A 27,998-nucleotide genomic window follows, 5' to 3' on the forward strand; every position below is an offset into this window, starting at 1 on the left:
CTTTATTAGTTGGAAAAATATGCTAAGATTCAACCAGACAAGAATGTTTTAAAAACTCTATTGTTATGGTTAAACTTTTATAAACAAATGTTAGAGTTAATTTAAAAACATTTATATTTGGACATGCAACCATACTCAAGTGCCTTGTAACATATTAACTAGGCCGTTTTAGATCATTATTAATGTTCCAGACAAAAAAGCTGCTCATGCTCCCAGCAAGTGGCAGGTTAGCGTGACCCATCACATACCGTCCATCTGCATCTTCTTTGGCTGCATTGAGGGGGAAGACATGGAAGAAGTGACCCGGAAGTTTGCAGGGAGAGTCTCTGCTGACCCAGCAGCTAAGCCGCGAATGTCCTTTGGTCTAAACTTTTTTCTCCATGAAGGTGCTCTCCTAAAGCTTTTATCATCATCCTGGTAAATTAAAGAACAAAAAACAAGATTCATTTTAAAAACTGAAGGTCAGAGATGTAAAGTTAAATGTCCTTTAAAATGACTGCTGAACTCAAGAATGTACGTATTCTTGTTCACATGTATTTCATCCCTTCTTGATGACCACACAATATATTGCCCAAACTGGAACTGCAGCGTGAAACGGGGCATGGTGATGGTCCGGCTGGGCCTCAGCTGGCGAAGTGAGGTCAGTGCTGGGCCATGGGATGTGCTCCTTCTCCCCAGTGTCGTGTTCTACTTCTTACCTTGCAGGAATCACTTTCTTGCTACATAATACATTTTTATTTATCTTAAAAATAGTTTATTTTTCATTTTTATTTAGTTTTTTACAGACAGAGTCTAGATCTGTTGCCCAGGCTGGAATGCAGTGGTGTGATTATAGCTCACTGTAACCTCAAACTCCTGGGCTCAAGCCATCCTCCCACTGCAGCCTCCTAAGTAGCTGGGACTACAGGTGTGCCCCTGCCACGTGCAGCTCTACAAACAATTTTTAAGTTATAAACAATTCTATCTTACGCCACGATATAGCCAACGAGTGCTTCATCTTTAGAGGTGGCCTTCTATTCTGTCAAACTCAAAAGTGTTCTTAAGGTCCAATTAAGAGACTCCTAATAGTGTGAAACAAATGAGTCATGGTTTGAAGGGGAAATTAACATTTTGTATTTTTTTTTTTTTTTTTTTTTTTTGAGACGGAGTCTCGCTCTGTGGCCCAGGCTGGAGTGCAGTGGCCGGATCTCAGCTCACTGCAAGCTCCGCCTCCCGGGTTTACGCCATTCTCCTGCCTCAGCCTCCCAAGTAGCTGGGACTACAGGCGCCACCACCTCGCCCGGCTAGTTTTTTGTATTTTTAGTAGAGACGGGGTTTCACCGTGTTAGCCAGGATGGTCTCGATCTCCTGACCTCGTGATCCGCCCGTCTCGGCCTCCCAAAGTGCTGGGATGACAGGCTTGAGCCGCCGCGCCCGGCCGCCATTTTGTATTTTTAATATACTTCTGAAGCACACCGCCCCACCAATGCACAGGATTATGAGGAGTATACTCTGGACTGGGGTAGGAGACCTAGTGGTCCCTAAAACCCAACTTACAGACTCTGTTCCTAAGCTGCAACCAATGTTTTATGATGTGAAAACCATTTTTGAGGGATGTCAAAAATTAAATAGCAAAAATAAAAACAAAACTACTTTCTTGAAGGTATTACTTTTGTGGGTTTTTTTTTTTGGGGGGGGGGTGTTTTTTCCTTTCTGAGATGGAGTTCCTCTCTGTCGCCCTGGCTGGAGTGCAGTGGCGCAATCTCAGCTCACTGCAACCTCCACCTCCCAGGTTTAAGCGATTCTGCAGCCTCAGCCTCCCAAGTAGCTGCGATTATAGGCACCTACCACCACGCCTGGCTAATTTTTGTGTTTTTTAGTAGAGATGGGGTTTCACCATATTGGCCAGGCTGGTCTTAAACTCCTGATCTAAGGTGATCCCCCTGCCTCTGCCTCCCAAAGTGCTGGGATTACATGCATGAGCCACCGCGCCTGGCCCAGGTATTAGTTTTTAAAGGCTCATTTGTTAATAAATTCATAAGAGCAAAGCCTAACTTCTAACATCCAGAGAGACTGCCTAGCTACATGATGTCCTAAGTATAATAACAGCTTACATTTCACACACATTTAAACATTTATACACATTTCATAGACATTTAAAGAACATTAGGCCAAAAACTTACTTCATCAAACCTTCTATCAGTCCCCATGACCAAAAGGTTGTTAAATTCTCTTTCCAAGACAGAACGAGCCTGAAATAACCAAAGAATAACAAATAAAACTTTCATCAAATCTAATTTGAAGGGTGTTAGCATAATTGTTTTTTAAACCAAGACTTAACCTCCCTCACTGCTGGCTGGGTGCGGTGGCTCATGCCTGTAATCCCAACACTTTGGGAGACCGAGGCGGGCAAACCACCTGAGGTCAGGAGTTCAAGACCAAACTGGTCAACATGGTAAAACCCTGTCTCTACTAAAAATATAAAAATTAGGACCTGGGTGTGGTGACTCATGCCTGTAATCCCAGTACTTTGGGAGGCCGAGACAGGCAGATCACTTGAGGTCAGGAGTTTGAGACCAGATTGGCCAACGTGGTGAAACCCTGTCTCTACTAAAAATACAAAAATTAGCTGGGCGTGGTGGCGTGTGCCAGTAATCTCAGCTACTTGGGAAGCTGAGGCAGGAAAATCACTTGATCCTGGGAGGCAGAGGGTGCAGTGAGCCAAGATCGCACCATTGCACTCCGGTCTGGGCAACAAGAGTGAAACTCCATCTCAAAACAAACAAACAAAAAAACAATTCCTTCACTATATGACTATATTGAACCATAATAATATTTTAAATCAGGGCATCTAATGTGGAGTCTATGGATGGACTTTTGCAGAAAGGGATCCGTGATCCTTGGAGTCATATTAACAAGGGTATGTGGGTTGGTCAGGGGTACTGGCAAAAGATAATCAATGCCCCCCCCCTTTTTTTCTTTTTCTTTGGGATGGGGTCTCACTTGACTGTCACCCAGGCTGGAGTGCAGTGGTGCAATCGCAGCTCATCACAACCTCCACTTCCTGGGCCAAGTGATCCCCCTGCCTTGGCCTCCCAAGTAGCTGGGACTACAGGCATGTGCCACCACACCCGGCTAATTTTTTGTATTTTTTTGTAGAGACAGAGCTTCACCATGACGGCCAGGCTGGTCTTGAACTCCTGGACTCAAGCAATCTGCCTACCTGGGCCTCCCAAAGTGTTGGGGTTGTGGGCATGAGCCACCTCGCCTGGCATATTCAATGTTCTGTAGAGGAATAAAAGTTTCCTGTTTTTCAAATGAGCCCATGAGTCAAAAAGAATTACATAAGGCAATTACCCATAAAAACAAAATTGATAAAATCTTCACGTGGCACACCTAAAAATACGTCCCTTTCCATGTAGGAACTAAATATATGTCACTCTTCTGATAAGGCCCATGGGCTGGAATGAAAGATCCTCCTTATCTGGTTTATTGGAGGAGTCTCATGCTTCCAACAGAAAAGGGAAAGATGATAGACCAAAAACAAAAAGACAAAAAAACTAGTTGTCTGAAGGTTTTTGTTTTTTTTTTATAAGTTTTCTTTCTATTCAAATAACTGTCTATAATCAGGGTACCCACTGAACACTGAAAGCAGACCCGGACAGGCTTGGCATCACCTGTGTGTTCTGCGTCGGGATCTGTAATAGCAGTGCCAGTGCACTGAAGTCGAAGGTTTCGTCTAAGGCCAGAAGTGCTCCGTGAACGCCACTCTCTATAAGATTGTTTGCATATTCTTTAAGGCCAATTGATAGGATCCAGCGAATCACTCGATCATTGCTCCAAACAAGCACGTCTGCAAAAGAATAAAGACAATTATAAAAGTGGCTTCAGAAAGCCATCTTTATCACATGTACCGGGAATGCAGGAGAAAGATTCCTACCATGGTTCCTAATCCTTCGGCTCCTGACAAAAGTGCTGGGAGACACTGCTAAATAGACAACCATTTGCTGCACTGAGACAATGGTGTCCTGGCCCTGCTCCACTCTCAGGGAGACTCTCCCATTAGAACTCATCCTTCCAGTGAGCACAAGAGGAATGAAGTTATTATTTCTAGAGAAAAGAAGATGAGGAGGATCCAGGGATCAGAAGCCAGAGGACTGCAAGAACGTGAATACCTAACATGTATAAACATGCTTCACACACAGACTGGAGAGTCTTCTGAACACTTCATCATGGAAGGAGCTGGCTTCATAATAAAATGAACACTTTGCATAATTCAACAGAAACCTCTCATTTCTAATCTTGAAGTCTTTGTCTCATTTTAAAATGAGAGAAACTTAAAAATATCATCCAGCATATCAGAGACTTTCCAGAAAATGTTTTTTTTCCTCTCTCTCTTTTTTTATTGACAAGGTCCTGCTCTGTCGCCCAGTCTGGATACAGCCTGGTACCATCACAGCTCACTGCAGCCTCAACCTCCGGGGCTCAAGTGACTTTTTCCACCTGAGCCTCCTGAGGAGCTGGAACTACAGGCGTGTGTCACGAAGCCCTGCTAATTTTTTGGTACTGACAGGGTTTCACTGTGTTGCCCAGGCTGGTCTTGAACTCATGGGCTCAGATAATACTCCTGCCTTGGCCTCCCGAAGTGTTGAGATTACAGGCATGTGCTACCATGCCTGGTCACAATATCTTAAGAAAATTAACAAATTATTCAATTTGCTCTATTAGGTCTAAAAATAGCCACTCTATAAAAACATATGCAGATGATCACCAATCACTTCCAAAGACAGTTTCTGTCTATTGGAAAAAGATGTAAAATAGATACAGAAAACAAAACAGATGGACATATTTCATTTCCAATGCCCTTTTCTGGATAAAAGTCCATACATATACACACATTGTATAAATGTCGACTTACGACTTTTCTCCTGATTCCCATTAACTCAATCATGAGTAAACTTCCCTTCAACGGGGCCATCTCCCAACCATATTTTATCCTTAGTTTCTTTCTTAGTAAAAAGTGGGGACGAAAACAGCACTTAGACTGACGGGGCTGAGGGAAAGACGAAGGAAGCCAATCCCGGAGTGCCTGGAGCACCACCTGGTGTCTACTCACTGTGAGCAAGGCTGGCCTCTTCTTACCACTCTTGTTATTAGCGACCTTGCATTCCAGGAATTCTGGGAGTCATTACTCTGGGCTTAATGTTTACTATCTAACTTCAAAACCAAATTCTGACTGGGTGTGGTGGCTCACACCTGTAATCCCAACACTTTGGAAGACCAAGGTGGGAGGATCGCCTGAGCTCAAAAGTTCGAGATCAGCCTACGTGACATAGCGAGACCCTGTCTCTACAAAAAAAAAAAAAAATTCCAGGCATGGTGGAGCACACCTGTAGTCCCAGCAGCTACCAGGGAGGCTAAGGCAGGAAGAGCACTTGAGCCTAGGAGTTCAAGGCTACAGTGAGCTGTGATCACACCACTTCACTCCAGCCCAGCCTGGGCTAGACAGCGAGACCTTGTCTCAAAATAAAATAAATAAATCAATAAACAAATAAATTTGAGTACCGAGTGAGAGGCTCCCCAGTAGAGAAGAGAACCAACTCCACGTCTTCTGGATGAATGTCCCACGTCCTCTAACACCTCCCTGGCCTGTATTTTCCAACTGAAATGCCTTTTCCTTACTCTAAGCAGCTCCTCCACCTTCTTCAAGGACTGGCTGAAATGTGGACGCTGCTTCTCCTTCCACTCTGGGAGCAGAACTGCACGGAGCTTTCCTGTGTTCCTGAACCCCTTGGATAAGCCCCCAGTCACATTTCTTACACTTGAATCATCAAGTGAGCTTTGCTCTGTTGTTATCTAACAGTGTGGAACAACATTTCGGAGTGAAGGAGTACACAGGCCATGACCAAAGGAAAACTCATAGGAAATGATTAGCCTGAGACATTTAACCTCCAGACTGAGGTGTGAGAACACAGGGAACAGTTCTCTGGCTGTGGAAGAGGATGTCAAAAGCACTCATCTTCATCCAGCCGTCCTCTGCAATGACACTAGACTAGTTTTCTCCACTTAAATTTAGCCTTTCTTGATTTTTTTGAAAATAGGAAGTCACCGAGGCTGCAAACACACCAGCAAGTAGGAGTGAACTAAATCAATTAAATGTCATGTACTAGCCTTTTATTTCACTCTGACTTTCTTCTCTTTTTCTTTCCAGTTCTTTCCGGTCATAATTTAACCTTCTCAGGCACATAATTCCACACTGGAAACTGTTTCTATTTGGAAGAAAAGAGAGATGATTTAGAGATGGAAACAGTGAAAAATCTTAGCCAATTAGTAAGAACTATCTCCATTAAGTTACCTGTGAAAACTGTCGACCATTTTCAGCTGCCCTCGAAGGTCTTTCTTGGTCAAGTGGTCCAGCATCCTGGCGTCTACAAGGCACTCCATGAAGTAGCTACGGTACTGGGGTAGGCCCAGGCTGGGGAGCCACTCGTTGCCGATCCACTCATGGTTCATGTCCCCATAGGCGAGTGTCTGCTTTTCATAAATGGAAAAGGTCAGTTATGGAGGAAGTCTCAAAAGCAGTTTAAATCATTTTTAAATTGAATTTTTAATCTATTACCTATATTCTCAAAGGCTAAACGAATGATAATTTTATAATTGCAAAACAATTTGATCTCTTCTTCTCACCTTTTAAATTTGTTAGTAAAATTTTTATACAAAAGGAATCGTAACATTAAAAATATATGATTCATTGTGATAAATTTAACTTTTTAATCAAACTACAAAAAAACTGTACCTGGCTACAAATTTCCTCTCTGAAATAGTTTTTAATATAATAATATGACAACAAAGATTGATCACGACTCATGAACAAGTTTGAAGGCTCAGTTAAACACTGCTCCCTAAAATTATCTCTGGTTGGTTTACATTTTAACAGTTTGTTTTCCTAAACAAAAAATCTATTTCAAAATCAGTAAAAGTGAGTTAAAATATAGTTTTAGAGAAGAGATAAAGCAACAACCAATAGGACTGAATGGGGAAACATGTAAATCCACAATTACAGTTGAAAAAATTCAACACTTCTTTCTCATAGCAATTGATGAAAAGAGCAAAAAAAAAAAAAAAAAAAAACGAAGAATATAGAAAACCTAAACTAACAACCCTTAACCAACCTGACCTGACATTTCGTAGAACACACTACCCAACAACAGAATATAGAACACTCCACCCAGTAACAGAATGTAGAACACGGCGCCCAACAACAGAATATAGAATGTGCCATCCAAACAATAGAATACAGAACACATCACCCAACAACAGAATACAGAACACGCCACCCAAAAAGAGAATACAGAACACACCACCCAACAGCGGAATATAGAACACTCCACCCAACAACAGAAGATAGAACACGCCACCCAACAAGAGAATACAGAACGCTCCACCCAACAAGAGAATCTAGAACACGGCACCCAACAACAGAAGATAGAACACGCCACCCAACAACAGAATATACAACAATCCACCCAACAACAGAATACAGAACACGCCACCCAACAACCGAATATAGAACACGCCACCCAACAACAGAATACAGAACATGCCACCCAACAACCGAATATAGAACAATCCACCCAACAGAATATAGAACAATCCATCCAACAACAGAATATAGAACAATCCATCCAACAACAGAATATAGAACATGCCACCCAACAACCGAATATAGAACACGCCACCCAACAACAGAATATAGAACAATCCATCCAACAACAGAATACAGAAAAATCCACCCAACAACAGAATATAGAACACGGCACCCAACAACAGAATATAGAACATGCCATCCAACAACCAAATATAGAACACGCCACCCAACAACAATACAGAACACGCCACCCAACAACCGAATATAGAACACGCCACCAACAACAGAATATAGAACAATCCATCCAACAACAGAATACAGAAAAATCCACCCAACAACAGAATATAGAACACGGCACCCAACAACAGAATATAGAACATGCCATCCAACAACCAAATATAGAACACGCCACCCAACAACAATACAGAACACGCCACCCAACAACAGAAGATAGAACAATCCACCCAACAACAGAATATAGAACACAGCACCCAACAACAGAAGATAGAACATGCCACCCAACCACCGAATACAGAACACACCACCCAACAACCGAATATAGAACACGCCACCCAACAACAGAATATACAACAATCCACCCAACAACAGAATATAGAACAATCCACCCAACAACAGAATACAGAACACGCCACCCAACAACCGAATATAGAACACGCCACCCAACAACAGAATACAGAACATGCCACCCAACAACCGAATATAGAACAATCCACCCAACAGAATATAGAACAATCCATCCAACAACAGAATATAGAACAATCCATCCAACAACAGAATATAGAACACGCCACCCAACACCGAATATAGAACACGCCACCCAACAACCGAATATAGAACAATCCATCCAACAACAGAATACAGAAAAATCCACCCAACAACAGAATATAGAACACGGCACCCAACAACAGAATACAGAACATGCCACCCAACAACCGAATATAGAACACGCCACCCAACAACAATACAGAACACGCCACCCAACAACAGAAGATAGAACAATCCACCCAACAACAGAATATAGAACACAGCACCCAACAACAGAAGATAGAACATGCCACCCAACCACCGAATACAGAACACACCACCCAACAACCGAATATAGAACACGCCACCCAACAACAGAATATAGAACAATCCACCCAACAACAGAATATGCAACACTCCACCAAACAACAGCATATAGATCACTCCACCAACAACAGAATATAGAACATGCCACCCAGCAGCAGAATATACAACACACCACCCAACAACAGAATATAGAACACGCCACCCAATAACAGAATACAGAATGCACCACCCAACAACAGAATATAGAACAATCCACCCAACAACAGAATACAGAACAATTCACCCAACAATCAAATATAGAACAATTCACCCAACAACAGAATATAGAACAATCCATCCAACAACAGAATACAGAACATGCCACCCAACAACCGAATATAGAACACGCCACCCAACAACAGAATATAGAACAATCCATCCAACAACAGAATACAGAACAATCCACCCAACAACAGAATATAGAACACGCCACCCAACAACAGAATATAGAACACGCCACCCAACAACAGAATACAGAACATGCCACCCAACAACCGAATATAGCACAATCCACCCAACAACAGAATACAGAACAATCCATCCAACAACAGAATATAGAACAATCCACCAAACAACAGAATACAGAACATGCCACCCAACAACAGAATATAGAACATGCCACCCAACAACAGAATATAGAACATGCCACCCAACAACAGAATATAGAACACGCCACCCAACAACATAGAACACGCCACCCAACAACCGAATATAGCACAATCCACCCAACAACAGAATACAGATCAATCCACCCAACAACAGACTATAGAACAATCCACCCACCAACAGAATATAGAACAATCCCCCCAATAAGGGAAGATACAACACACCATCCAACAACGGAATATAGAACACTCTAACAACAACAGAATATAGAACACGCCACCTACCAACAGAATATAGAACAATACACCCAACAACAGAATATAGAACATGCCACCCAACAAGAGAATACAGAACGTGCCACCAAAAACAGAATATAGAACATTGACCCAACAACGGAATACAGAACACGCCAACCAACAACGGAATATGCAACACTCCACCCAACAACAGAATGTAGAACACTCCACCAACAACAGAATATAGAACACTCCACCAATAACAGAATATAGAACACGCCACCGAACAACAGAATACAGAACAATGCACCCAACAACAGAATATAGAACACGCCACCCAACAACAGAATACAGAACTCGCCACCCAACAACGGAATATAGAACATGCCTGGCCGGGCGCGGTGGCTCAAGCCTGTAATCCCAGCACTTTGGGAGGCTGAGGCGGGCGGATCATGAGGTCAGGAGATCGAGACCATCCTGGCTAACACGGTGAAACCCCGTCTCTACTAAAAAGTACAAAAAACTAGCCGGGCGAGGTGGCGGGCGCCTGTAGTCCCAGCCACTCGGGAGGCTGAGGCAGGAGAATGGCGTGAACCCAGGAGGCGGAGCTTGCAGTGAGCTGAGATCCGGCCACTGCACTCCAGCTTGGGCGACAGAGCGAGACTCCATCTCAAAAAAAAAAAAAGAACATGCCACCAAAACCAGAATATAGAACATTGACCCAACAACGGAATATAGAACACTCCACCTAACAACGGAATATGCAACACTCCACCCAACAACAGACAATAGAACACTCACCCAACAACAGAATACAGAACAATCCACCCAACAACAGAATGTAGAACACGCCACCCAACAACAGAATTTAGAACATGCCACAAACAACAGAATATAGAACACGACACCCAACAACAGAAGACAGAACACGCAACCCAACAACAGAAGATCGAACGCTCCACCCAATAACAAAAGATAGAACGCTCCACCGAACGGAAGAAAGAACATGCCACCCAACAACAGAATATAGAAGAAACCGCGCAACAACAGAATACAGAACACGACACCCAACAAGAGGATACAGAACACTCCACCCAACACAATACAGAACACGCCACCCAACAACATAATATAGAACATGCCACCCAACAACAGAATATACAACACTCCACCCAACAACAGAATATGGAACACTCCACTCAACAACAGAATACAGAACACACTACCCAGCAACAGAATATAGAACACGCCACCCAACAACAGAATATAGAACATGCTACCCAACAACAAAATATAGAACATGCCACCCAACAACAGAATTTAGAACAATCCACCCAACAGAATATAGAACACATCACCCAGCAACAGAATATAGAACAATCCACCCAACAGGATATACAACAATCCACCCAACAACAAAATATAGAACGCTCCACCCAACAACAGAATATAGAACACGCCACCCAACAACAGAATATAGAACAATCCACCCAACAACAGAATATGCAACACTCCACCAAACAACAGCATATAGATCACTCCACCAACAACAGAATATAGAACATGCCACCCAGCAGCAGAATATGCAACACACCACCCAACAACAAAATATAGAACACGCCACCCAACAACAGAATATAGAATGCACCACCCAACAACAGAAGATGAAACGTGTCACCCAACAACAGAATATAGAACACGTCACCCAACAATAGAATACAGAACATGCCACCCAGTAACCGAATACAGAACCGTCCACCCAACAACAGAATATGCAACACTCCACCCAACAACAGAATACAGAACACTCCACCGGCAACAGAATATAGAACATGCCACCCAACAGAATATAGAACGCACCACCCAACAACAGAAGACAGAATGCGCCACCCAACAGAAGACAGAGCGCGCCACCCAACAACAGAAGACAGAATGCGCCACCCAACAACAGAAGACAGAACGCACCACCAAACAACAGAATATAGAACACGCCACCCAACAACAGAATATAGAACACGCCACCCAACAGAAGATAGAACACACCACCCAACAACAGAATACAGAACACGCCACCAACAACAGAATATAGAACAATCCACCCAACAACAGAATATAGAACAATCCACCACCAACAGAATACAGAACACTCCACCAACAACAGAATATAGAACAATCCACCAACAACAGAATATAGAACACGCCACCCAACAACAGAATATAGAACAATCCACCAATAACAGAATATACAACACGCCACCCAACAAACAGAATATACAACACGCCACCCAACAACACAATATACAACAATCCACCCAACAACACAATATACAACAATCCACCCAACAACAGAATATAGAACACGCCACCCAACAACAGAATACAGAACACGCCACCCAACAACAGAATATAGAACAATCCACCCAAAAACAGAATATAGAATGCGCCACCTGACAACAGAATATAGAACACGCCACCTGACAACAGAATACAGAACACGCCAACCGACAACAGAATATAGAACACGCCACCTGACAACAGAATATAGAACACGCCACCCAACAACCGAATATCAGACACTCCACTCTTCAACAGAATATAGGACACACCATCCAACAACAGAAGATAAAACACTTCACCCAACAGAAGATAGAACACGCCACCCAACAACAGAATATATATTCTTTTACTATCTGTATAGTATATTCTCGAAGACAGACAAATCTCAACATACTTAAAGAGACTGAAATCAAGGTACATTCTCTTGACTTCAACAGAAATTAGAAATCAATAATGAAACGCTATCTAGAACCCCCTACTAAATATTTTTAAATTAGCATACTTCTAAATAATTCACATCAAGAAATTACAAGGGGAAATTGTTCCCTCTGTCACACAGGCTGGAGTGCAGTGGCGCGATCTCGGATCACTGCAACCTCGCTTCCAGGGTCCAAGTCATTCTCTTGCCTCAGCCTCCCGAGTAGCTGGGATTACAAGCACAAGCCACCACACCCGACTAATTTTTGTATTTTTAGTAGAGATGGGGTTTCGCCATGTTGGCCAGCCAGGCTGGTCTCAAACTCCTGACCTCAAGTGATCCACCACCCACCTCCGCCTCCCAAACTGCTAGGATTACAGGCGTGAGCCACTGCACCCCACCAGAAAATATTTTTAAAGAAACTTTTAAAAAATTCAAAAATTGTGGGAAATGGTTAGAACAATACCTTGAGAGCAAAAATCATAATATCAAAGGATTATCAATGCAGAAAGACCTAGAAAATCAGTGATCCAAGAGTCTGCTTTTAAAAACTTAAACTAGGCTGGTGCAGTGGCTCACACCTGTAATCCTAGCACTCTGGGAGGCCGAGGCAGGCGGATCACCTTTGGTCAGGAGTTCGAGACCAGCCTCACCAACATAGTGAAATCCCATCTCTACTAAAAATACAAAAATTAGCTGGGCATGGTGGCATTTGCCCGCAGTTCCAGCTACTCAGGAGGCTAAGGCAGGAGAATGGATTGAACCCGGGAGGTGGAGGATGCAGTGAGCCGAGACCGTGCCACTGTACTCCAGCCTGGGGGATAGAGCGAGACTCTGTCTCAAAATAAAAAAAATTAAAACTTAAACTAGAAGAACAAATGAAATCCCCAGCAAGCAGAAGGAAGAAGGTAAAAAAGCAGAAATCAATGAAACAGAAAACAGAAAAATAATAGCAAATAAACCAGTGAAATGAAAATCTAGTACTTCATAAATATTCATCAAATTAACAAACCCTAGCCGGACTACATAAGACAAAACAGAAGACATAAATCACCACTATCAAGAATGAAAGAGGAGACCAGCCTGGCCAACAGGGCAAAACCTCATCTCTACTAAAAATACAAAAATTAGCCAGGCATGGTGGCACACGCCTGTAATCCCAGCGACTCGGGAGGCTGAGGCATGAGAATTGCTTGAACCGGGAGGCGGAGGTTGCAGTCTGGGCAACAGAGCGAGACCCCATCTCAAAAAAAAAAAAAAAAAAGTAAGAGGGCAGCCAGGCATGGTGGCACACGCCGGTAACTTCAGCTACTCAGCAGGCTGAGGCAGAGGATGGCTTGAGCCCAGGTGTCTGAGACTAGCCTGGGCAACACAGTGAGATCTTGTCTCAAAAACAAAGACAGAATAACAACAAAAAGGGGACATCAATAAAGATTCAATTGACATTGAAAGAATATGGGAATACTGTGGACAATTTTAAGCAACTTAGATGAAATGGACAAATTTCTTAAAAGATAAACTACCAAAGCTTCTCAGAAACAGGTAACACGTATCTCTATTAGAACCTGAAGTTGTAATCATAAATCTTCCAACATACAAAAAAGAAAATCTCTACCCAAGATAGCTTCACTGAATTTTACCAAACATTTATCAACAAATAACCACAATTCTACATGAAGTGTTCCAAAAAAGTCTGAAACACCTTATCTCATTCTATGAGGCCAGCATTATCCTGAGAGCAAAACCAAAGATGTAACAGAACTATAGATCAATAGCCCTCAGGCAGATCCAAAAATATGTAACAAAATATTGCCAAATCAACAATATGTTAAAACAATAAGATATCATGACAAGTATGGCTTACTATTCTAGAAACATAAGTTGATTCAACATTTGAAATCAAACTCCCCATATGAAGAGATTGAAAAAAACCGTCTCATCTCAAAAGATGCAGAATTAAGCATTTGACAAGATTTGCCATCATTTGTGGAACTCCAAGCATTCCATAAATGTAAGAAAAAAGTGCCTCAACTGGATAAAGGCATCTACAAAAACCCTACAGCGAACATCATACTTAATGTAAAAGACTGAATGTTCAGCTGGGCATAGCGGCTCATGCCTATAATCCCAGCACTTTGAGAGGCAGAGGTGGGTGCGTCACTTGAGGTCAGGAGTTTGAGAACAGCCTGGGAAACATGGTGAAATCCTGTCTCTTTAAAAAAAAAAAAAAAAGACTGAATGTGTTTCTCCTAAGATAAGGAACAAACTAAGGATGTCTACTCTCACCACTTCCATTCTACACTGTACTGGAAATCCTGGCCACTGTCATAGGTCAAGAAAGAGAAATAAAAAGCACATAAATTACAAAAGAAATAAAATTGTCTTTATTTGAAGATGACAACATTATCAATGTAGAAAAGGAATCTACAAAATAGCTATCGGAATAAGTGGGTTTAAGCAAAGCTGCAGGATACAAGGCCAATTTATAAAAATGAACTATATTTCTAAATACTAGCAATGAGCTGAAAACTGAAATTTAAAAAGTACCATTTATAGTGGCATCAAAACCTGTAAAATCCTCAGGGATAAATCTAACAGAATGCATGCAAAATGTATACAATAAAAAATAACTAACACATTACATACACACACATACTGAAGGAAGGTACCTGAGGTACCTGAAGTCTCCAGCTGAGGAAGACTAAGTTATGGTCACAGGAATTCTGCAGTTACATTATGGGATCTTTGTAATGGCTCTCAACTAACACCACGTTGGTCTGGAAACTCTGGCTTCCAGTATCATTTGTTATTTGGTCCAAGCTAGAAGCAATAACTCAAATTCTAACAAAGAATGTTTAAATTCTACTAGAAAAAAAAAATGCTTCACCACTTTCTCTAAAAAGAAAGAAATATGCCAAACATTTTTGGGTAATCATCAAGCTATCTAACAGTATCACCGTGCTTGTTTCACTCTTCTAAACCTTACCCTTACAGGCCTGATATATATATATATATATATTTATGTATGTATGTATGTATGTATGTTGAGACAGGGTCTTGCTCTGTCACCCAGGCTGGAGTGCAGTGGCATGATCTCGGCTTACTGCAACCTCCAATTTCCGGGCTCAAGCGATTTTCCAGCCTAAGCCTCCCAAACAGCTGGGACTACAGTCTCAAGCCACCGGTACCTGGCTAATTGTTATATTCTTTGTAGAGACAGGGTTTTCCCATGTTGCCCAGTCTGGTCTTGAACTCCTGGGCTGAAAGTGATCCACCTGCCTTGGCCTCCCAAAGTGCTGGGATTACAGGCGTGAGCCACGCACCGCAGCTGGCCCAGGCCTGATACGTGTAGCATGGATATATGGTATTATTTTCTTGCTTGCTGATTATGTATTCTTAAATGGGGAAATTAAACAAAGGAAATGTCTAAATAGAAAACTGCATGGAAGCAGAACCCTACTTGTTTCTGTTTCCTCATTATATGCTCTGCTCAGACTCCTGAAGTGGCCTTTAACATAAACTCCCAGAAGGCTCAGGCTCCATCCCAGGGAGACCCACCTCTTCTCCTGGGCTGCGTTAGCAGCCTTCTGGAAAAAAAACATACCAGGTGATCTCAGTCAAGAGAACATCCGAACTAGAAGAGACACCCACTGCACAGTGTTTATTCCCATCACTGAAACAGTCACAAGTACAACCCAGTTTTATGAACTCCATAAAATGGGAGCTCCATGATGGGGGAACCACGGGTGTCCTGCTCACAGATGTTCCGCGCAGCCAGCACTCTTACTATTTGTCAAATGAGGTATACATGGTTTTGAGCACGCCTTGATGTTTTCCTCCTGAGTGTCTAGGGGCAGCTCAAAGTTCTCCCCGGTTTAAGAGCTGGCCACTGTGTACTGCCCTTGGCAGCAGGTGGCAGTCCCATCTGGAAGACAGGAAGGAGGAAGGAGGGAAAAGTGATACGAGCTTCCACTAGACTGCATGTCGGCTAGTTCTGGAGTCATCACCACAGCTCAGTCTTGTTTGTATTTTCACTGCAAAGAGCAAGCTCAAGCTTATTAAATTTACACTTCATGTCTCTGACTCAGGCAATTTCATACTGAAGTATTAACCAAGTTCTGCTACTTGGTGGAAAATATACTGAAATTTAAGTAATTATGAAATGTACCCTATATAATTCATTTATGGTCATTATTGGTCCTGTAGAGAGAGATCTAACAAGTTAAACAATGAAGTTATTTATCTGGAGGAGAGGCACAGAATGCTTAAATCAAGAGAGAAAAAAGCCCACAGAGTCACATTATAGCTACTCTATTTGGTTAAAAAAATAAAAAAATAAAAAAAGGTGTGGGGACAGGCTAATGGGCTAGATTTTAGGAGCACCAAGAAAAGGAAACAGCTGCTTCAATCATCACCTCGTAATCAGGAAAATTATGACTTAAAATCCTTTTGATTCTTTTCAGATATAAAATGATTCTTCTGAAGCCCTCGGATACAGTCCATTCGGGAAAGCCTCTACAACTGTCTGTCCATGCCTCATGGCTGCGATGTGCCACTGAGATATACACCCTGACCACAGAAGGCTGGTGGCATCGCACAGCAGGAACCGCTGACATTTCGGCAAGCTGTCTGAACGTACAGAATGCAAAACAGTTGGGATAGAGCTTTTGGTGAGTTAAAGAATTGAGCAGCTGAAAATTCAAATGTACAGTACTCGAGAAGAGGCTTAATGCCTTAGGATTCCATTAGTAAGAAAATCTTTAAGTGGACACAGTATTAGGATAGTATTCAGTAAAAAAATCAACACAAAGACACAGAGGAAAAGTCACTATGCCAATTTTTATGTTTGGAAATTTCTTAGAACACAATTTCCCCATCAGTATATCTTGTAATTAACGTTACCCTACCAGGAAATTACATACATAATCTCAGAAGCTGCCTAAGTCACAAGACTTTGTATAAAAGATCATATGTTAAACAAAGCAATCTATATTAATTAAAAGTAACTGCCATGGCACCATATGAGAAATGTTCAAAATTGTCCATGAGACGCACTCTTTAATCCTATGCTTTGCTTCACCAGTGCTTTCAAATCATTAACAATCCTGTACTCTGAATAAATTAAGATGCTATAAACATCAAAAAAAGTAGATTACACAAGTTTTCATACTCCAATTGCTTTTTGCTGCTGTACATGTAGTGAAGAATATATTACAGAAAGACTCCAACCTGAGCCCAGCTTCCCTCCTCATCTTCCTGGGGTTACGTGGTTAGGAATGCAAAAGAACATAACTATTAGTATTGGTGAGCTCAGTAGTGCAGGCAAAGCAACTCTGCAGGGAAGATGCAGCTTCACTGAGTGAAAAAGTTCAGACTAGCAAAGCATCATGCAAAACTCATGCAAAATCAACAATTTCAACTTCTCATGCAAGGAGCAGACTCTCTCCATGCCAAGCACATCCATGGAAGGAGAAAGGGCCACACAGACACACGGAGGCTCGACTGAGATCTCTCCAAAAAGAGAGCTAGAGTAAAGCTATTCTAAAGAGAGAGTCTACCAACTTGAAGTTCCTGGAAAAAACCGAAAACACAAGACAAATTCTACTTACACATTCAACTAATAACTAAAGGAAATACTTATCTGGAACAACTGAATGGAAAATAACATTTTTGTTTTCAACAAAAAGGCAAAGAACCCAGACGGTCTTAAGTGGAAAACGCGCCGGGAGGAGTGCAGGCTGTGGTGCGTGACTAACCGTTTGCGGCGTGGCTGCGAGCGTTTCCATCTCTTCGTGTGTTAACCAGACATTTCCTGTGGTCTAAGGTGACCCCAGTGCACCAACCACATCCAGGGCAAGGAAAGCAGTGACAAAGAGGAGAGGGGCACACGCATAAGCCACAGGCACAGAGAAGGGGCCGAGGAGGCAAAGTTCGCTCTTCTCACTTTTCAGTTTAGATGCCCGTACAGAATAACCATTCCCTGTTAACACCGTGTGGTCAACACCACCAGGAGAAGAGCACACGATGCCCAGAGCTTCAGATGCCACGCTTACCCGAGGTGTGTGAAATATCAAGAGAAGAAAACACGTTGTGTACTTCTGGAAACTTTGAGTAATTCTTAAGTAACTATTGATTCAATATATTTAAAACAGATTAACAACAAAGAACCCAGCATGAAACTCTTGCTTTGGCCATTGGAGGGCTGGCTTTCTGCCGTAGATGCTCTGTGATGGCCTGGAAGGCTGAAGGCAGGCCACAGGCACAGGGGGTCATGGGTGTGCTAAGCAGTGTCGATGGCTCTGTGCAGCCATCAGAACCAGACACGAGACAGACAGTGGCCTGTGTGTCTACTTGAGGGAGATTTTTTCCTTACATTTGACATGGTGTGAAGAGTTTGCCTTAGGTGAGGTGTTCTCCGTCATTACTGAAGACAGTGGATAAACACGGGAGAAACCACTCAGCACCTTCATTTTCAGCAAGGCCACTCTCATGTGGAACAACCAGAGAAGAGCTCAGACACTGCTCCCGAGGCAGGCCGTGGGAAACGAGCTCTCAGAGCAACAGGGGAGGACAAAGCTTATTGTTCATCACCATAATTTGTTCACTAAGAACAAAAAAATAAATAAATAAAACCCCTCAAAACTTGTTTTGTAAGGTAACTGGGAGCCCTGAATCCAGTGCTGATGTGCTCCTTGGAGAGGTGAGCCTGGGAGGCTCTTCGTCGCAACAACAATTTCTTTTCTCCTGAGGAGACTAAAAGCAGGGACTGGGAATCCAGCCAGTGTAGAAAGTCTGAACTTCATACATCTGGAGTTGGCCTGCCCTTATCTCCCAATAACCATTCGTGTTTTTATTAACATAGTCCTTCTTTTTCAAGTAGGATAACCCTTCTTAAGGGCTTTCAGGGACTTCCCACATGGAGAGAAACTGTATGAGTACAGCTCATGTTGGATGAACATTTGCAGATTTGTGAACTGTTTGAAATCCTGAGCTCCCCAAACGGAAAATACCTACAGGCCAAACAAATCAAATACAGTAAAACACTGGTTATAAGGCAACCAGTGATCTCATCTTTATTTTTCCCTTTAGTTTTTATTTTTAAAAAATTGTCCACAAACTGGAATGATGGGGAAGGGAGGATTAGAATTCTTTAGGGATCTTTTCCAGGCATGGCTGTGCATGCCTGTAGTCACAGCTACTTGGGTGTCTGAGGCAGGAGGATCGCTTGAGCCCAGGAGTTCCAGACCAGCCTAGGCAACACAGTGAGACCCATCTCTATAAAAAATAGAAAAATTCCTTAGGGATCAGTTTTGACGGTGGGATAACAAGTATCTCTTACGAGTATGTCAGCTATATTTCAATGGATGCTTCTGGCTGGGCATGGTGGCTCACACCTGTAACTTCAGCACTCAGGGACGCTGAGGCAGGCAGGAGGACTACTTGAGGCCAGGAGTTCCAGACCAGCCTGGTCAACATAGCAAGACCCTGTCTCTAAAAAGTTTTTAGAAATTAGCTGGGTGTGGTGGTGCACACCTGTAGTCCCAAGTATTTGGGAGGCTGGGGTGGGAGGATCGCTTGAAGCCAAGAGGTTGAGGCTGCAGTGAGCTATGAGTGAACCACTGCACTCCAGCCTGGGTGACAGAGTGAGACCCTGCCTCTAAAAACTACAGAACTTAAACAAATAAAGAAATACATAAATACATAAATAAATGGGTGCTTCTAAGAAGCCTGGAAGAGCCAGTCCTCTGAACTAGACACAAAAATTTTACTCAAGATGCTGCTTACACATAGAATGATACGGATGAATTCACAGACATAACATTAAGTGAAAGAAGCCAGACACAAGAGAGTGAATACTACATGATCTTGTTTATCCACATAAGGAATGAAACAAACAGAGCAGTCTCTGGCGTCAGGAGCCAGGCCCTCACCCCTAGGGAAGGGGCAGTGCCTCAGAAGGAGCAGGAGGTCTTCAGAGCCCTGGTCAGATCCCAGTTTTCAGCGTAGGCATGGACCACACAGTGGATGCTGACTTACAAATCATTTAACTGTTCACTCATATGTGTGTTTCTCTATATGTATATTATATTCCAGTAACATTTAAAAACACACTATAATTGGCTTAACAAATATCTTTATATATATTAATTACTCATTCAGTTTGAATCACATAAACTGAAAAATGAAATTCAAAACAATTATAAAATGTGTCCTTAAAATATTAACTTTTTCCTTCAAGGGGCCCTTAGACTGATTCAATTTTGATAAACTCAGCCGGGCGTGGTGGCTCATGCCTGTAATCCCAGCACATTGGAAGGCTGAGGTGGGAGGACTGCTTGAGCCCAGGAGTGCAAGACCAGCCTAGGCAACACAGCGAGACTCCCATCTCTACCAATTTTTTTGGTATTTTCATATTTCATATTTTCATAAATTTGTAATTGCTTTTCTATGTTTAAAAAAGCTCATATTTTTATAGTATGATGCCATTCTAGCCAATCTTTCATAAAAGCATTTAATAAAGTTTCTTTGACCATCCAATTCCCCCAAAATTAAAAGTCCTAATGTATTTGATGCTAAAATTTTGAATTAGAACTATACTTGATGTGCTGTTAAGGAACTGGAGAAGCAACGTAAACAGGGCAGTGATACCTTCAGAGAGGCGTTCCCTGTTTCCAAAGAATGCAGGGGTTGTCTCTGAACGTACCGTTCTAGACGTGGGCGGGGCAGACGGGCTAGTCAGCGACATGATCTCCTGGATGGCCAGCCTCAGCTTCAGTCTGTGCAGGGGGTTGCTGATGCCAATCTCACGCTGGATCTCCGTGTCGGACAGGGCCGACATGATGGCCCCGCTTTTCACGTTTGCTCGGCAGGCAGCCACATACCAGGCTGGCATCCCAACCCAGAGCTGGAAGCGGAAAGCGGAAGGCAGCACAGTGAGGTACAGTCTACAAGGCACAACTGCAAGTTCACATACTGTAACCCATGCAACTGCGTGTTAAATGAAGGATGTACCTCCAGCCAGACCACAACCGTTGGCCCGTCCCATTGGGCAAAAGGTAAACCTTGTCTCCGGGCTTCCTCCAGCAATTCATGCCTACAAAGGAGAAGATATAGAAAATTAGAAAATCAGCCAGGCATGGTAGCTCACACCTGTAATCCCAGCTCTTTGGGAGGCAGAGGCGGGAGGACCACTTGAGCCCAGGAGTTCAAGACCAGCCTAGACAACACAGCGAGACCCCATCTCTACAAAAAATTTTAAACATTAGCGTGGTGTAGTGGCACACCCCTGTAGTCCCAGCTGCTCGGGAGGCTGAGAGGCAGGAAGACTGCTTGAGGCCAGTAGTTCAAGAGCAGCCTGGGCAATATAATAAGATGCATCTCTACAAAAATTTAAAAAGAAATTAAAAAGAATTAGCCAGGCATGGTGACACATGCCTGTAGTCTCATCTACTTGGGAGGCTGAGGTAGAAGGACTGCCTGAGCCCAGGAGGCTGAGGCTACAGTAAGCCATGACTGTGCCACTGCACTCCAGCCTAGGCAACAGAGTGAGACCCTATCTCTAAAAAGCAAAAATTAAAACCAGCAAAACCAAAAACAAAATCAAGGAACCACTATTATATGCATATATAAAATAAGTTAACAAAGTGTTCTGAGCATTTGCAAAAGTCTAACAGTACGCAGTCTGCCCTCTGTATCTGTGGCTTCCACATCCACACATTCAACCAACTGCAGATCAAAAATACTCAGTGGGGAAAAAACAATAAAAATCAATACAGCACAACAGCTATTTACAAAGCATTTACATTCCACTGGGTATTGTAAGGAACCTAGAGACGATTTGAAGTCTACGGGAGACTATGCCTATGTTATATGGAAACATCGTGACATTTTATACAGGAGACTTAAGCTTCCATGGATTTGGGTCTTCAGGAGGGGTCCTGGAACCAATCCCCCACAGACTCTGAGACACGACTATAAATTCTCATCATTTTCCTTTCATCTTCTACAGCTTTACATTATCAACACCATCCGTTCCACATTAGTTCTGTGCATACTACAAAGAATGCCTGAGTGAGAAAACACTGAATGACTCCCTCTGATTCTCTACAGAATCCCCACCTCCTTACAGAATCAAAGAATTATTACCAACTTTAAAAACACCAGCAGAGGCCGGGCACGGTGGCTCATGCCTGTAACCCCAGCGCTTTGGGAGGCTGAGGCAGGCGGATCATGAGGTCAGGAGATCGAGACCATCCTGGCTAACACGGTGAAACCCCATCTCTACTAAAAAATACAAAAAATTAACTGGACATGGTGGCGCATGCCTGTAATCACAGCTACTCGGGAGGCTGAGGCAGGAGAATCACTTGAACCCGGGAGGCAGAGTTTGCAGTGAGCTGAGATCATGCCATTGCACTCCAGCCTGGGTGACAGAGCACGACTCTATCTCAAAAATTAAAACAAAAAAAAATCAACAACAACAAAAAAAAGCAGCAGCGGAGCCTTCACATCCAAGGTATAGGACATTCAAGGAAAACAATCACTATTCCCTTTTTAAACAATGAAGACAACTATCTGGAAAGAGGAAACCACACCTTGGTCTAAACAAAGCAGCCTATCTCAATGAGACTCTTGAAAATGTTCAGCATTCACCCAAAGGAAGAAGGAAAAAGAATATTGCAGCTTTTTAACACTACAATGTTATGATCTAATCTAGCAGGCAAGCAGTGGATGGTTGTCTCTACACTGCGATTTAGCTGATTACTTGCTGAATCAAGTCACTGGGTCATCTGTGGCTTAACCCACAGGCCTCCTACCCGGGAGATTTGAAACCCTAACAGTTTTCTCAGTGCAGGGGAATCCTGAATGCAAGAATCCATGTGTCACTGGTGACCACAAAGAGGCAGGCAGGCGTCAGTCCTGCCACAGATCTCTTTATGTGATCGGAAATATTCTATATGCCTCATTTTAAATACGCACGGTTAACATAATGTTGTCTAACATAGGTATTTGAGAAACAACACTGTAAGCTTGGTGAATCTCATTTTATTTCTCAAGTGTTTACCTACAAGGCTTTCAAAAAGGCTAATTGTTTAAAAAAATAAAAAGCCTCAGAGGGAAGATGTCATTGTAACGGAGAGGACACGTACATTTGGTTTGCACATAAAGATATCCCCAAGTCATTTAAACATCCCTAGGCTGCTTTTAGTCCATTTTTTCTATAATAATTTCTGTAAGACATACCACAGAATCTCTTGTTTCTGAAAATTTGACATTGGCTCTTCAATACATTTCAACAGTGGCAGACTTTTCTTAGGAGTATGAAGTGGTATCGCAAGACGTGAAATGACGGGGTTGGGAGGAGGGTGCACTGCATGGCACCAGTCACCAGGTGGCGGCTGAAACCCTGCTTTCCGTCCCCTTGGGACAAATGCCCCTCAACGGCAGTCAGTAGAGCGTCCTTCACACACTGGTGGGTCTAGGAAGTAGTACAGGTAATTCCTGCCACATCAATCCCAGAAAAAGCTCTGAACGCTGACAATCTGGTTAACTGCTAAAGGCCTTGAGTGTCCGTGCCCTGGCCAAGGAGCAGGGAGGATCTGACTGCTGCCAAGTCAGGAGGGTTTCCAGCTTATGCTCAGCCTTGGCACTCTGCCAGAGACTTCATTTTTTAACATGTAATAGATACTCACTGTAAACAAAAATAATTGTCAAAAAAGAATTCTTTACTTCTTTTTTTTTTTTTTTTTGAGACAGAGTCTCGCCCTGTCACCCAGGCTGGAGTGCAGTGGCCGGATCTCAGCTCACTGCAAGCTCCGCCTCCCGGGTTCACGCCATTCTCCTGCCTCAGCCTCCGGAGTAGCTGGGACTACAGGCGCCCGCCACCTCGCCCGGCTAGTTTTTTTTTGTATTTCTTTTTAGTAGAGACAGGGTTTCACCATGTTAGCCAGGATGGTCTCGATCTCCTGACCTCGTGATCCGCCCGTCTCGGCCTCCCAAAGTGCTGGGATTACAGGCTTGAGCCACCGCGCCCGGCCAATAATTCTTTACTTCTATTACTCGGAGACTGGTGTACACTGTCCTGGACTTCACCAGTACCGTCTTCCTGGCAATGATCGCTAGCTTTTATAAAGTCTTTTCCAGAATGGAGACGTTTCTGGGTCCAGAAGCAACAGTGGAAACAGTGTTAAAACAGTGGAGGTAGACGGATGTGTGTAAGAGTCACAGGAAGTTAGGGAGAAGGCAGAGGAGACCCCATCTGGGTGGTGGGCCCAGGCCTCAGTGTGTGTCCTGGCTCCCCTCCCCTATCAGACCAGTCCATGATCTTTAAGATCAAACATGGGACCTTACCCCTGGGCTGACACTCCAGGTTGGAACACCAGAGCCCCTGTTTTCTCTGGGGGGACTGTTCCCATCATGGAAGAAGTCCCCTGTGTCGAGGGGATGCAGAGTCCAGAACTTGGAGATGGCTGAGGCCACTCCACCCTGGCCCCCTGGGCTGTTCCTTTACATGAACAACTACATTCCTCCTTTATTGCTTGATCTCAGACTTGGCTCTTTCACTGGCTACTGAGAATGCTATAATGCAAAAAGGTCATATAATTTGTGAATAATGTTGTACATTTTATAATTAAGACATAGCATAATGGTAAAGTCTTTCATAATGAGAAGCTTGTGTGAGTTTTTGCTGATCACACAGTATGTAAGGGATAGGGAGGAAGTACTTTCATTTAACTATCCAAACTAAATATATTGCCTTGCTTTCATAAGGAGGCTGAAGCTTTTCAGTCCCCTGCACCCTGCACAGTGAACGAGAGTTGCTTTCACAGGTACAGTTGCCACCTGGGTGACAGAGCAGGACCCTCTCCAAAAACCATAAAAAAATACCACCACCACAAGTACGGTTCTGTGACCCAGGCATAGCCCCTCCCACGCTCCATGGCCATGGTACACTGGCAGAATCCTGAGGAAAGATGTAGGCTCGCCCTGATGAGAAATGGATGGAATCAGCATTTCTCATGCAAAACTAAAAAGATCCTTGGGCCAGGTGTGATGGCTCTTCAATACATAATCCCAACACTTTGAGAGGCAGAGGCAGGAAGATCACTTGCGGCCAGGAGTTCAAGACCAGCCTAGTCAACACAGTGAGACCGCTGTCTCTACTAAAAATAAAAGTCAAGGCTGCAGTGAGTGGTGAATGTGCCACTGCACTTCAGCCTGGGCAACCATGCAAGGGCCTTCTTTTATTTTGCAAGGGCAAAAATAAAAAAATAAAAAGATCCTCTCAGGAAGCTCAGCATAGAGCCTGTGGCTGGTGACTGCCCACACCCGAGTCTGCTTACCCTGAGAAAGCACTAGGAAGACAAAAAGGAGAACATGAAAAGGGAACACTTTAAAAGCAAGGTTACTTCGAGAGATGGCGTTTCAATAACCCTGGGGAATTCCAGAAGTGCTGTGGAATCACTATGCACTATCAAAGCTGATGAACGTCTCTAGGACAGCCAGCCCCGACTTGCGGGTTCACTACCACGTATCCCAGGTACCAAATGCGCCCACCACGCTGTGTCTTACAAAACTTGAAATCAGCTTGCCACCAAACTCACCAGGTTCCTTAGATTCTCTGTAAGTGAAAGCATCTGGCTGTGTAAATTTTGCAGTTAAAAGCACACTTTTGAGTTAAATCAGGGGTTAAGAAGAAGAAAATAATTCTGAGAAATATAATTTCATTCTTAAGAATGGCATAAATATTAAACTGTATTCACATAATACTTTTTCCGGAAAACGCAAACTTTTTTTCACATTTATATGTAGATACTTTAGGCCGGGCGCGGTGGCTCACGCCTGTAATCTCAACAGTTTGGGAGGCAGAGGTGGACAGATCACTTGAGGTCAGGAATTCGAAACTAGCCTGGCCAACATGGTGAAACCCTGTCTCTACTAAAAATTCAAAAAAATTAGCTGGGCATGGTGGCACGCACTTGTAATTCCAGCTATTGGGAGGCTGAGGCAGGAGAATCACTTGAAACCAGGAGGTGGAGGTTGCAGTGAGCCAGAATTGTGCTACTGCACTCCAGCCTGGGCGACACAGTGAGAGACTTCATCTAAATCAGTCAATCAATCAATAAAGCACTTTTTCTAAAATCAATTTTATCTCAGTTTAAGTGAAAGAAATGAAACTGCCCTCTATAGTCAGACAAATAAATCTTTGTACTTGGAAATTTTCCCCACTAAGGAGCTGGTACATTTCAGAACTTCCACATGGATCCCAAGCACAATATAGAGGACAGAAGTTTTATTTCACTTCCTCATACTTACTATAATAAAAACAGTAACATTAGCAAAATCTAAGGAATGAAATTTTCCTAGGATGTTTCCAGGAGGCAGAAAGCTTAGTCCTAACATTAAGTTTCACAGGGCCAAATGGCAATTACCCAAGTTATTTTAAAACATTCTTGGCTGGGCACGGTGGCTCATGCCTGTAATCCCAGCACTTTGGGAGGCTGAGGTGGGTGGATCATGAGGTCAGGAGATGGAGACCATCCTGGCTAACATGGTGAAACCCCGTCTCTACTAAAAATACAAAAAAATTAGCTGGGCGTGGTGGCGGGAGCCTGTAGTCCCAGCTACTCGGGAGGCTGAGGCAGGAGAATGGCGTGACCACGGGAAGTGGAGCTTGCAGTGAACCAAGATTGCACCACTGCACTCCAGCCTGGGCGACAGAGTGCGACTCCGTCTCAAAAGCAAACAAACAAAAAAAACATTCTTACACAGTTCAAGCATAGCAATGTTCAAATCAGATTTTGCTGTTAAGTGGTTTCTATAAATTTCCATTTACAGGAAACCAAAAAACCTGAGTATTCCCATGGTATTGTTAACATAAGAGCATTTTACCTAAAATATAATCAATAAAGTTATTTATAAAGGCTTTGAAAAGAAAACTAAAATGAGACAGATTTCACAACAGAAAAAATCAGCTGGCAACTCTGGGGGCTAAAGGCAAAGGGGCCTCTAGGGCAAAGGGTCCCTGCAGGCTCTGGTGCTTCTGGGAACCAGTGTCTTTGGGCCCCAATTTCTAGATGAGCGTTGGTTTCTCAGGGCACTTAAAAGTGGCCAGATGATTTTTTCCACAGTCAGAGTCATCACACCGCCCATCAAGTTTCGCCCCGTCTCAAAGCCTGGCGTCACCATCTTCCACATTTCTCAAGCTCAGGCCTTACCCCACAGACTACACAAACTGCCTATTTTACTGCAGAAGTGGCTTTAGTTTTGTTCTTCGTTTGTTAGCTCACTCAGGCATTGTCTCAGCCTATCTAGTTCATCTACAGTCAGCCAACACACAACTCACCCCACATCCCAGAAGGCCCAGGGACAGGAACCCGACTCCTCCACGCCCTCACCCCGGGGCACCACAATGCCTGTGCTCCTTTGTTGAAAGCCATCCCAAATATCACAGCTTATTGTCAGAAGCAGACTTAGTTTAGAATTAAAACTTAATAAACAGGCTATAAAATCTGGAGTCTCTCTGAGATAAAAGTACAAAATCTACAGGAGAGAAAAAAATGCAACATGACAAATGTTTCAGGCAGATTACTAGCATGAAGAGCAAATCCTGAACGCTGGCAAACAACAGTCGCCGTAGTGG

The 27,998-nt window shown here is 43.2% G+C and overlaps 1 protein-coding gene across 10 annotated transcripts in view; it reads right to left on the reverse strand.

The window, feature by feature from the left end:
* Positions 1–27,998, reverse strand: part of PPFIA1 (PTPRF interacting protein alpha 1) — a 122,774-nt gene that overhangs the window by 5,681 nt on the left and 89,095 nt on the right. For 5 of the 10 annotated variants that reach the window (XM_033206216.1, XM_033206215.1, XM_033206212.1 and 2 more), the window contains 9 exons: positions 21,368–21,449; positions 21,060–21,260; positions 18,112–18,174; positions 17,585–17,611; positions 6,335–6,510; positions 6,151–6,248; positions 3,657–3,832; positions 2,163–2,231; positions 249–414 (listed from right to left, as the gene is read on the reverse strand). In XM_033206216.1, the coding sequence (XP_033062107.1) occupies positions 249–414; positions 2,163–2,231; positions 3,657–3,832; positions 6,151–6,248; positions 6,335–6,510; positions 17,585–17,611; positions 18,112–18,174; positions 21,060–21,260; positions 21,368–21,449 (1,058 nt within the window). The remainder of the gene's footprint in view (positions 1–248; positions 415–2,162; positions 2,232–3,656; positions 3,833–6,150; positions 6,249–6,334; positions 6,511–17,584; positions 17,612–18,111; positions 18,175–21,059; positions 21,261–21,367; positions 21,450–27,998) is intronic. The other 5 variants (XM_033206221.1, XM_033206218.1, XM_033206217.1 and 2 more) reach the window with 1 other exon arrangement.

This window comes from Trachypithecus francoisi, unplaced genomic scaffold (genome assembly GCF_009764315.1).
Source record: "Trachypithecus francoisi isolate TF-2019V2 unplaced genomic scaffold, Tfra_2.0 Lachesis_group8, whole genome shotgun sequence".
Lineage (NCBI taxonomy): Eukaryota > Metazoa > Chordata > Mammalia > Primates > Cercopithecidae > Trachypithecus > Trachypithecus francoisi.